At 55.5% G+C, this 12170-nt stretch overlaps 1 protein-coding gene across 1 annotated transcript in view; it reads right to left on the reverse strand.

Annotated features, from left to right (window-relative positions):
* Window positions 1-2086: 2086 nt before the first annotated feature.
* KIF13B (kinesin family member 13B) overlaps window positions 2087-12170 on the reverse strand; it is a 198512-nt gene continuing 188428 nt past the window's right edge. Inside the window, exons 39-40 of the mRNA XM_055346192.1 lie at window positions 7881-8793; window positions 2087-5169 (exon numbers count right to left, since the gene is read on the reverse strand). Of these exons, the coding sequence (XP_055202167.1) occupies window positions 4880-5169; window positions 7881-8793 (1203 nt within the window). The 3' untranslated portion in view covers window positions 2087-4879. The remainder of the gene's footprint in view (window positions 5170-7880; window positions 8794-12170) is intronic.

Below are 12170 nucleotides of genomic sequence, written 5' to 3' on the forward strand. Positions count from 1 at the left end.
ACTGAACAAAGCCTGGCCGGGATTTCTTTGGGTAAGAACAGTCATTTGGGAAGTGCCCTGACACCAACGGGGGGGGGGGGGGGGGTTCTGTTTCAGACATCAGTCCCCTTGGTCTTCCCCGGGGACCCGAGGGGGCCTGGGCAGGGGTGGGGGACCATTACACACTATGTGGTTGAGAGGGAATGCCAGTCGCTCAGGAAAGCGTCCACCTCTGACCAGACTGCATTGGTGCTCTGCGTGGGTCCCTCCCACCCCAGAAGTGGCCGTTCCTTTCCTGCCCAGTGGTGCCCTCACGCAGGGGGAACCCCGGCCTCCCTCGCCTTCCTCCTTCCTTCCCACCATCTCCGCCCCCCCCCCCCCAGCCCCTGCGGTCCTAGCGGCTTCGGCACTGCTGGGACCAGGGCCTTTTACTTCCTCGTGCTGAGCAGTGAAACCACTGGGCCTTCACCTTTAGCAGTGAAACATGAAAGAAAGCTGAAGCCTCTTTGTGGTTCTTTAAAGACCTCCAACAGCTGGGGTCACATTCTCATCCAGAACTTGAGGACAAAGTGCCCAAGCCCCCGCTCCCCCAACAGATTCCGACTGACTCGCTTTACTCCTCCTCAGAGAAAGCCTGAGGAGCGAATGAATGGTCTTCTCTCCTTACCATACATAGAAGCAGCTATGCTTTTAAGTTGTCCCCAAACACTAAGGTGCCACCAAGGTGGAGGTGGACAGGAGATGGGGGTGGGGGGGTACCAAGAACCATCCTCACCTCATGCTCCCCCATGTAGGCCCAAACTGCTTCCTGCTCCCTTCACGCCCGGCTGAGCTCTTCCCCGCCTGCCCAGCAGAACCCCCTCCACCTCCTGTCCTCCGAGTCCTACAGACACACCAGCCCAGAGGCAACTTCCTCAACCCCTAGAGCCTCTGGGGCCCCTCCTGTGCCCTCTAGACCCGGCTGTGGGACTCGGCATTGCTTGTCTGCACTGCCCACCACACGAGGCCCAGGCGCAGGACGAGGGCGCAAGTGTTCACTGAGTGACCTACATGAAACATGCCCACGGAGGCCCATTTTCGGGTCCGAGCAACTGTAATAACTGCACAGCCTCAGGCAGACAAAGGCAGTCTCGAGTTGCAAGTAGCAACTTGAAAAATTAGTCTTTATCCTAGGAGCTAGATCACTTCTACATTCAGACTCCTGCCTCAGAGCAGGGCGGCTCCTGGCTGCCAAATTTCTGTCATAATTTGGCAGTGCTTACCCCTGAGAACAACTCTTTGGCACTTACGAGTATAAACAAGTCTTGTGTAGATGCGCCCTGCGTGGTGGCTGCCTCCAATCATCCCTCCGTCTTCAAGGACGTCTTACGTCAGATGAGGGCCAAGTGGTTCACTGACGCAGGGCTTCCCTGTGGAAACTGCACACCGGGCAGGTCTCGGGCCGCTCCGGGGCTGAGCTGTGCTCAGGGACCTCGAGGAGGACCCCACTGGCCACCTGAAGGGAGGTGGGCTGGGGCCACCCCTAGTGCTGGGCTACAGCTGGGAGCCGCGTCCACAGCCAGCAGGGTGTCACCCAGCCCCCCCAAGTGCCCACAACCACTGTCTCCTCCCCAAAATGCCTTGTCAGCGAACCATGAAGGGTCAGGCGCCCTGTGCGGCGCTGCAAGTCTGGTGTGGGGTGGATCTTGTAGATCAAGGCGGATAGTGGAGCCATGGCCTGAGAACGGGGACATCCTTGCTCCAGAGCAGCAGCCGGCCCCGCCACGCCACCCCCTCTGGGCCAGCTGTCTCCGTTCACACCTGGGTCTGAGGCCATCAGGAAGTCTCCTGTAGGAGGTCTCAGCCAAGGGGAGTAAGACTGGCCACAGAACCTGTGCGGCCTCCCTGGTTCTTTAGTCCAAACCACACAGAGCAGAAGGGCTGGAGGAGGCTGTGCTCGGGGCCTGCGGCTTCCCTCCACCCCTCTTCTGGTCTCACCTGGAAAAGCCTCGGCCCCGGGGCACCCCTCACCCTGTGGGACAGTCTAGAATGAGCCCAAACACCCCCGTGTCTGGGTGAGCGAGAGAAAAGCAAAGAGACCAACCTCAGACATAGGCAAGAAATCATCTCGTTTTATTTTTTTATTTTTTATTTTTTTCATCTCGTTTTATTTAGAGGCTGCTGGTCATGTGATGGAAAGGCATGTATGGTACAAAATTACAGAGGTTTAGTTCATTATATAATACAAATCATTCAGTCTTTACAATTCATTACAGAGTCTTTGGATTTTTTTAAACTCCCATTTCATGTGCAGCAAATCAAAGAGTCACCCAATCAAAACCACTTCTTTATGCGTGAACCCTCATATTTACAGAACTCGGCACATGGAGATCTTCCAAGACCCCTACCCCCCAACAAAATTTGTGTCAGCAGCCGGGCTGAAGGCACGATGGGCTTTTCTGAGAAAGAGACGCGTGGAGATAATCGAGCCAGGGTGTTGGGCGTGAAGGGCAGGCTGCGCTCGCAGTCCCCGGGGCAGGCACGACAGACGGGGGCCACCTTGGGGCACCACCTGTCCCAGATGCAGGCCTCGAGGCAGGCCTCAGGCAGGCGCGGCTAATCCGGGCCAGGGAAATGAACACCCTTAACTCCTGTGGGTCTCCTACAGGGACCTGGAGCCCAGAGGAGAAAGGGGAAGGGAAGTGGCGGGGCTCCCGTGGCGGGGCGCCCGGGACCTGTCAAACTCTCCCAGGGTCCCAATCTCGGCCCAGGGGAGGCTCAGGCGTCTCCGCAAACACGCAGGGCCCTTCACGGCTGCAGGCCGCGGCCCGGCAGGTGCCCCAGACCCGGCCACGCGGGCACACCGGGCAGCGGCTGCCCCTGGGGTGCCCTCGCCCGGGGCTCCTGGCGGGCCGGGGTGGGTAGCACATGGCCGGGGAGCGGACACCCACGTCCCGGGCCGGGGGGGGGGAGGGCAGGCCCGAGGGGGCACCGGGCGTCGGGGAGCCGCAGAGCCCCAGGCCTCAACCGGAGGGCACGGAGCGCCCCTTGGCTTCAGCCCGTTCCCGGGGGGGGGGGGAGGCGTCCAGCCCTGAACCTGTGACCATTCGAGGAGATGAAGCTCGGGCCCTGGGCGGGGGCGGCCTCACCCGGAGGCCGGTCCGGGAGCCGCCGGGCTGCGGGCGCCGCCACGTGTAATGAACGGAAGCTAATTAACGTCGGGCTCCTCCGGGGGACGTGGCAGGGCGGCCGCACACCTGGGGGTGTCCACGGCCCCACACGGCCCTACCGGGGGGGGGGGAACCTGGCAGGACTTTCGGGGGGGGGGGGGGGGGGGCTTCAAATCCCTAGAGACTTGGAGATTTTTCGTTTTTAAAAGTCCGAATGTGAGAACTAAAAACAGGCCCCCAAGAGTGCTGGGCACCAGTCCTGTCCCAGGGCCCTGCCCCCCCGCTCCCAGTGTCCTCTCGGCTCCTGCTCACAGCTTGGGACCACCAGGCGCTCGTGATGACACGCAGGCAGGTGGCTTAATGCTGGCACCGGGTCACCCGGCTACTGCTGGACAAGAGCCTGAGGCACTGGCTCTGCCGTGCAGGCTCCCCCGGCCCTGCCACCCGCCCAGCTCCTGTCCCCCCACAGAGCCACCCCCACCGTGGTCGGGGAGGCACCAGCCCCCTTCCCAGTGAGCCAGAGATACCCCAGCAGGAGGCAGGCAATGATCCTGGAGGTTTCATGCCGTTTGGGCCAGGTCTGTGGCTCAGCAGGGACCATGGGGAGCTCTGCGGAGCCACAGCCCCCAGGCTCAGGCAGGGAATCAGGGTAGAAAATTGCCAAGAAGTTAAACCAGTCTAAGGCCCTTCCAAGAAACCAAAATTGCACCAAATAAGGTCACAATGCTTCTGACTTCGTCATTGCAGAAGCACAATAACCTAATTCTCCAAGTTGTCATGGTCAGTTTAGGGTAAGGCCACTTGTGTATCTGTGTCAATAAGGACATAAGGAAGGGCCCCTCTGGGATTCCCCCCACCAGAGGCAGGAGGCTGGCAGCTCCCGAGTGACCTCAGAGGCTGGACACTAGAGCCCGGGCAGACGATTGTGGCTCGCGAGTGATTTCAGATTTGCAAAAAATAAATAGAAATAAATATATTCCAAGCACTCTGTTACGGGAATAAATGGCAAAGAGAAAACACTTCCCAGGTATAAAGACACTAACGCATCCACAAAGAAACCCCTAAGAAACCTTGTAGGAAGGCAGAGGGCAAGGCCCTGGGAGGGATCAGGCCCAGTGCCCCTTGCTGGGGTGCCCAGGACCTTGTGCCAGAAGCCCCAAGAGGCCAGCCAGAGGCACTTCTGAGAGCTTGTTATGTGGTGTGGGGACCTTGGGGTCCAGAAGGATGTAGTGAGCCTAAGGAGCAAGCCAGGACCAGGGGGGTTGGTGGAGATGCTGGCTCTGGAGGCACAGGGAGGATGCCCTGCCTCTGTGGGAAAGAAAGGCACTGGTACGGTTAAGAGGTTAATGGGGTCATCGAAACAGAAGAAAGGAATAGCAGCCCCAGGGGTGGAAAACCCAGGCCCGGGGCAAGAAGGGCCTCGCTCCCCCAATCCAGCACTGCTTTGGGCTCCTGGGATCTTCAACCCCTCTACCTTGCTGGGATGCCTCCCCATTCTCTGCATAGAGGAAGAAATGAAGCTTCCAGAGTCACGGGAGGGGCAGGGAGAGGTCACTAGCCCCATGTTATGCAGAAAGGACTCCTTGCCATGCTCCCCTGGAAGGGGGGTTTGAGGTATCCCTGCCCACTTGGTTCCCAGCTCCACCCCAGGGCTGGCACTGGCTGCCCCCCTCTGTCAGCCTTTGCCTGGGAAGCAGAGGGAAGCAGGCCGACAGTCCAGGAGGATGCAACCCGGGCCGGGAGGGGGGTGCTTAGCTGGCCCAGGATTTTCGGTTCTCAGGGTTCTTATGGCTCCTGTCCGCCCTAAGCGCTGTGGCGCCCTCTGCCTTGGCCAGAGCCGCCGTCAGGGAGGCCAGGTTGTTGGCGGAGCCGGAGAGGGTGCTGCTCCTGCGGGGCTCGGGGGCGCCCTGCAGCCGGAGCCCCGCGCTGCGCCGCCGCCCCGCACCCGCCGCTCTGCGCACCCGGCCTGGCCTCACCAGCAGCCCGTAGCCAGGGTTGCACTTGAAGTACTGCCTCCCTCCGATGGAGCCGTCATTTTTACCTGAAGGGAAAAGAGAAGACGACATAGAGATGCCTTCCCATGGCCCCTCACTCCAGGCCTCTGTGTGCCTGATGGCTCCCTGCACTGCTGAACACAGGAGGCTGGGGTGACCATCTCCAGGCAGCGCCTGGTGGTCCCCAAGGACATGCGCCCCCAGGCAGCCTCAGGTGCCAGGTCCATGTGCCAGACCTGCCATTTCCTATGCCCAGGTGCAGGCAAGTCATGAACATGGAGCTGGCACCAACCCTACCCCACCCTAGGGTACGGACCTTTTTCAACCTGACTGGTCAACATGTAAACCTAGGATGGATATCGTTGGTGGAATGATTATTTTTCCTGAATCTATTAAATGGAAACTGGCAAATGACCAAATTGTAGCTAGTAGATGTCATGCTTGATAAATCAAGATGCGGTGGAGAAGTTTCCTCTGTAAGAGCAACAGAAAATGCATTAAGGTGAAGAATGAGAACGCAGCGCTCAAGTCAGTAGACGGAGAGGATCCCTGAAGAAAGAGGCCCCCGACCCCTAAATGTCAACATGCTACAGGGATGGGTTGGTGGAAAACATGATCTCTGCAGCAAAAACAATCATGAATTTTCTGCACACCCTGACCTGCCCTTCCCCCACAAAACCTCCCTGCACACCCTGACCTGCCCTTCCCCCACAAAACCTCCTCTCTCCAACAACGAGGGTCCCCTCAGTGCACCTCTCAATGCACCTAACAGACCACCTATCTCACTATCTGGCCACCACTATCACTTGGCTCTCAGGGCACATCCCCCACCCCTGCCCACTGGCTCCCTGCTTCCGGGCTCCCCACCATCCTGCTTGCTCACCCCATTTCATTTTCTTCACAGCACTTATTACTATCAAAATTTAATTATTTATTTGGTTGTCTACTTGGCAATTTTCTCCAGTGGAAATTCAGTGAAACCAGGGGCTGTGTTTTGTCCCTCAAGGTATCCTTGGGATCCAAGATGGTGACCACAACATGGTAGGTGCTCAAAACGCATTTGCTAGATGAATTATCTATTTGTTAATCCCTCTTTAATTCTTGAGTTCACCTGTAGATATAAACTTCTCTCCTAATTCCCCTGCACATCTTAGCAGACTCTTCTTTAAAAAAATATCTAGTCTGTGCTACATGACTCTTCTTCTGACAGCACTTCCAACTTACAGCATTATTCACAATAGCCAAAAATTAGAAACAACCCACACATCCACCCACTGACAAATGGATGAACAAAAGGTGGGCCATCCACACAACAAAATATTATTTGGCCACAAAAAGGAATGAAGTGCTGACCCAGGTTGTAACCAGATAAACCTTGAGGAGTCATGCCAAGTGAAAAAACAAAAAAAACAAAAAAACAAAAAAAAACCCACATACTATACAATCCCCTTTACGTGAAAGTCCAGATTAAGACGTTTCATGTAAATTTAGAGGGATCAGAAACAGATTATTGGTTACCCAGGGTTTAGGAAAGGGAGTGCCTTGCAAATGGACTTATGGCTTTTGGGGGTGTTGTTGATGAACCTGTTCTAAAATTAGACTGTGGTAATGGTTGCACAACTCTATACTCAGAACCATTAGCCTGTACACTTTTAACAAGCAGACTTTACAGTATGTGAATAGGTATCATAATAAAGCTGTTTTTTTAAAGATTTTATTTATTTATTCATGAGAGACATAGAGAGAGAGAGAGAGAGAGAGAGAGAGAGAGAGAGAGGCAGAGACACAGGCAGAGGGAAGAGCAGGCTCCATGCAGGGAGCCTGATGTGGGCATCGCTCCCAAGGCTCCAGGATCAGGCCCCGGGCCAAAGGCAGGCGCTCAACTCCTGAGCCACTCAGGGATCCCCTCTTTTTATTTATTCATTTATTTTTAAGATTTATTTATTCATGAGAGACAGAGAGAGAGAGAGGCAGAGACAAAGGCAGAGAGAGAAGCAGGCTCCATGCAGGGAGCCTGAGGTAATAAAGCTGTTTTTTTTGTTTTTTTTTTTGTTTTTTTTTTTCAAAAAACACCTGTGGGTGCCTGGGTCGTTCAGTTGATTGTCTCATTTTGGCTCAAATCATGATCTCAGGGTCCTGAGATCCAGCTCCCTGTGGGGCCCCCCACTCAGGAGGGAGTCTGCTTCTCCTTATCCCTATGCCCCTCCCCCGTTCAAGCTTCCTGTCTCTCTCAGATACATACATACATACAAACAAACAAACATACATCTGAAGGACCAAGTATTTCCTTAAGTTGTGGCTCTGGCTTTCCAGAAAATGGGGATTGTAAGATGTGTGGTTCTGTAATGAGACTTAAGAGACTGGTGAGCCTGGGCACCTCAGATCACCCCACCTTCTGTTCTCCAGCCCAGGCATCCGAGTACCCCCACAGGCATCAGTGTTTGCAACCTGAGCACACACAGCACACAGAGCTACTGTTAAGATTGTTAGAGTTCAAAAGCAGATGCCTCTGAGACTTAAAAGCGGGGGAAAAAAAAGAGCCTTACATTCATTACTGTATTGATAGTAGCTTTCAATTAATGACTTAGGTCTCTGAAAAACGTCAGGAGATTAATAAACAAAGAGAACACAGTGGAAACTCTTATTCCTGATTTTGAAAAGCAGTGACCTGGAGGCTCGGGGAGGTCAAAGGACATGGCCCAGGCAGGGCGCACAGCAGCCCGGCGGTGCTGGGCCGGCCCTGACAAGCACCGCTCACCTGAAGGTAAGTCCAGCTCCACTCCGATCCACGTCCCCTCCTGGAAGTCGGTGGGCCCGACGTATCTCACGATGCCCACCTTGTTGGTGCCCACGGTGACGTACTCTCCCTCTCTGAGCCACTCGGGGACGTCGCCGGCCTCCTCGGAATCCGAGCACACCTCCAGCCTGCCCAGCGCTGCAGCCCCCGGCCCGGCGCCCGGCGCCCCTGCGGCCGGCAGGTCCTCCTCCGCGGCTGCGGCTGCGGCTGCGGCTGCGGCTGGGGCTGGGGCTGGGGGGCAGCCGGGGTCTCCGCCCAGCATGCGCGTGAACGACTTGAGCTCCGAGGTCCGCACCTTCTGGATGCGGAACGGGGACGCGGGGGCAGCGGGCGCCCACAGGAGGGCGGGGGGCCCCTGCGGTTTGCAGGCCTCGGGCTCCGCGGGGTCCTGGGGCCCCCCGAGGCGCTCGGGGGCGGCCGGGGACGCCTGGCCCGCGCCGTGCGGGCCGCGCGACCGCTTCGGGGGGGCCGCGGCGGGGAGAGGAGCCGGGGGGGCGCTCGCCTCCTCCTCCCGCTCCCCCGGGGTCACCGGCTCCGTGGCCTCGCCCGCGCCGCCGCCGCCGCCGCCGCCGCCCCGACCACCCTGCTCCGCGGGGCCCGGCGGCTCGGTGTCCGGGGTGGCCCGGCGCAGGGCAGGGGGCGGCGAGCCCGGGGTCTGCGCGCCATCCAGGCCGGCGGCGCAGGCGTCCGACAGGGTGGCGGAGGAGACGCTGTGGGAAAAGTACCCGCTGGAGGCCTCGCTCAGGGGGCTGGGCGGCCCGTCCTGCGCCTCGGGGGCCTGCGCGGGGGCCTGCGGGGCGCCCTGCGGGGTCGGTCGGTCCCAGAGCTTCAGGGGCGCCGCGCCTGTCCCCGCGCGCTCGCTCTCCCGGGGAGCCTGGCGCAAGAAAGGGCGCAGGAAGAACTGGTTAGGATTCCGAGTTTGCGGCCCGTTTCCAAAACAAGTGCCACAGATTTCTGTCAGCTGACACATTCCGGCGTTGAGGGTGAAAGAGACAGAGACGGCGGCGGTGCAGGGCGGAGCAGGCCTGCCCCGTCCCGCCGCCTCGGTCCCTGTGACCCCCGCTTCAGGCCCGCGAGGCAGGGGCGCCCCGCGCTCCGCACCCTGCACGCGCTCGGCGCTGAGAGCAAGCACTGCCCACCGCCGTGGGCCTGCCCCTTCCACCTCTTCACCCTTTATATACACTGAACAGTCTAACCGCTGCCTGTGATGGCCTGACTTAAACTAAGAAACCCACAGGTGGCCTTCACCCTGTTTCCGGCACAGAGCTCCTGAAACCCTTGGAGTTTCCTAAGTGGTAAGAGCAATAAAGGTGTCTTGATATTCCTAACAAGCCCCTTCCAACACCACCTGAGTTCCTGTTAATGAGGTGACTCTGGCACTGCACCTAAGGATGGAGGCTGGTTGCCAGGGGAACCAACCTAGTGATTAGAGCTTCAGCCCCACAGCCTCCATGGGGGGGGGGTGGGTGGCGGGAGGGGCTGGCAGTGATTTAATCACTAATTGCCAATGATTGAATCAATCATGCCTATGTAATAAGGCCTCCATAGAAACCCGTAAGGACAGACTTCTGTTGAACTGGAGGAAGTGTGGGTAGAGCATGGCACCCAGAGAGGCACTAAAAGTCCACACTTTCCCCCTACACCCTGCCCTATGCCTCTCTTTCATCTGGCTGTTCCCGAGCTGTATCCCTTGTAATAAACTGATGATCCAGTTTTACATCCAGTAAGTAAAATATCTCTCTTGAACTCTGTGAAGCATCCTACCAAGTTAATCAAACCCAAGTGGAGATCACTGGAACCTCTTATCCAGGGCTGGTTGGTCAGAAGCATAGATGACAACCTGGAATTGTGACTAGTATAAAAAGTGGGGGCAGTCTTGTGGGCCTGAGGCCTTCATCCATGGGATCTGACCCTATCTCTGGGTAGACAGTGTCCAAATTGAGTTGAATCATAGAACACTCAGCTGGTGTGGGACAAGGACTTGGAGGTGGGAAGAATGCACACTCAATGGCCACGTAGGGTCAGTGGGGCCTGACAAGGCATGAAAAGGCCCTGGCCACAGGGCGCAGTGCACAGTAGGTGTACACTAAATCTTCAAGTCCCTCCTTACCCACCAAGCACTCCCAGCCTTGCTGCACTCAGCAAGGAGTGGAAACAGACCCCTGCCCACCATGGGCTGCCCAGAAAACTGAGAGAATCACTAAAGGCCAGAAGAGCACTTTCTCCTGTGAAGCTGGAATGAGGATCTCCTTGGAGGATGTACAAGTGACTTAGCACAGCTTTACCAGCACAGCCTGACTCACAGCTCCTGGCTGGGAGTCAGGTGGAAAAAGAGGAGACAGACTGCCTGCAGGCCAGTCCCATGGCATGGGGTGGGGACCCTCCCTCCTCCTCCAGGGAGACACAGGCCAAGCAGCAGCCTGCCCCACAGTAAAGAGGGGCTGAGTATGGTGGAGCCGCAGAGGCCGGCCTCTGTACCATTCATCTGAGTCACTCTAGCAGAAACACATGCACAGCCCATCTCATGGGGAATGATGGGAGCCACTGCTTGTCCACCACTGTTTCTGAGGTACTGCTAAGGTGTTCCTTCGTTGATAATTGAAGCCATTTGAAGAACGGAGCAGATTATCTTTCTATTCCCAATTCACAATGACAGGGGCAAGGGAGAGGAAGGCAGGAACCGGGAACAGGGTTGGTGTACTGGAGAAGGGTGCTGTTCAGAAAAAGAAATATGTTTTCCAATATTTACGGAAAGATTATTTATATTACAGGAATGGCCATTTTCCATTTGAAATACAGGATTTATTTGAACTGGGAAACAGCTGAGATCTATAAGTCTCTTACAGTTACTTGGCTTAACTCAGCAGTTTGATAAATCATGCATTTTCACGTGAATTGTCATTTATATTCCTGTCTCCAGAGGCTCTCCTTTCCCCACAAGGCACACTTTGAGGGTACAAAATTAACGGCACCTCTTGAGATTAACAGCCCATTTTTGTGATGGATCTCTAGGCTGCAAAATTTACTAAATCCAATAGATCAATAACTGTCACCAGCATAAATACTCTAAAAGATTAGGCAATCCTTCAATCATTTTTCTTTTGCAACTTGTACATGTTTTATTTATTCTTTTCTATTTTATTTTTAATATCACTGACCAGGCAGGGAAGACTATACAAACAAAATCACAAGAGCCTAGATTCAGAACAGGAACTTTGGTTCTGGAATCGTGAGTGTTCCCTCTTCCCCTGGTGGGTAATACCCCATCAGTACCACATGGACAGCTGTCTGCTAAGGGCCAGCTACGTCCTGTCCTGAGGATCTGACAGTCTAGCAACAGTGCCTTAGATGTCCCTGGTCATTATCCCATTTGCTTCCACATGAATCCTTTAATGTAGGCCAGGAAGCATTACCGTATGCATTTTATAACATGGCCCAGACAGGTTAAAGGATTTATCCAAAGCTTCCAGTAAGTGACAACCAGGGATCAGAGGTCAGATCCACAGTGACAACAGAGACCAAAGGTGGCAGAAGGCAGCCCTGATTGCACCATTCTTTCCTGCTGAGCCCAAGTGCAGCCTCAGATTCCTTCCGTGAAAGCACGGCGGGAAACCGCTCCCACTTGACTGGAGTTGATATGTGAGTGGAAACTTATTCCCCATCTTTGGGTTATTCCCTTACCACTGACACTTCTGGAGACTGCCATGAAAGCCCAGCCTTGCGAAAACCAAGACAAACAGCAGAGCTGCCCTGAGCTGCAGAGGCCCTGGTAGGTCTGGCGCCCTCGCCAGCAAGAGACTTGGTCTCCCTCTGTCCCATTGGCCTTGGGGCCCCAGTCTTGCCTCAGCACACTAATAAACACCACTCGTGGGGGAAGAAGGGAGGCCACAGGAACACCTAATATGTCCTAGATTGAAAAGGGCCTTTTAGAAAGGGCTGAATCTGTGGAGGTCTGAATTCCCTTCCAAATTATTTGCACTTTTTTTTGCCGTTGTTTTAATAAATAAAATTTTCCGATGAAGATACAGCATTTCCTAAGAGAATGAACACACAGTGGGAGAAAATAGATTTGCTATTCATAAGATGAGAAGTGCTGTTCATCTGTGGGAGATCATAAGAGACTATTTTCTCCCCAGCTTAGCATTAGTCTTTTCACGCTGATATCATGAATCAGAATGAAATGTAAAACTGAGAATTAAGCAAACACTTGGAATAAGGAGATTGTTCTGTTTATAGAAATCGCCTTTGCCT

This window comes from Nyctereutes procyonoides, unplaced genomic scaffold (assembly GCF_905146905.1).
Source record: "Nyctereutes procyonoides isolate TBG_1078 unplaced genomic scaffold, NYPRO_anot_genome, whole genome shotgun sequence".
In the NCBI taxonomy this organism is placed as follows: domain Eukaryota; kingdom Metazoa; phylum Chordata; class Mammalia; order Carnivora; family Canidae; genus Nyctereutes; species Nyctereutes procyonoides.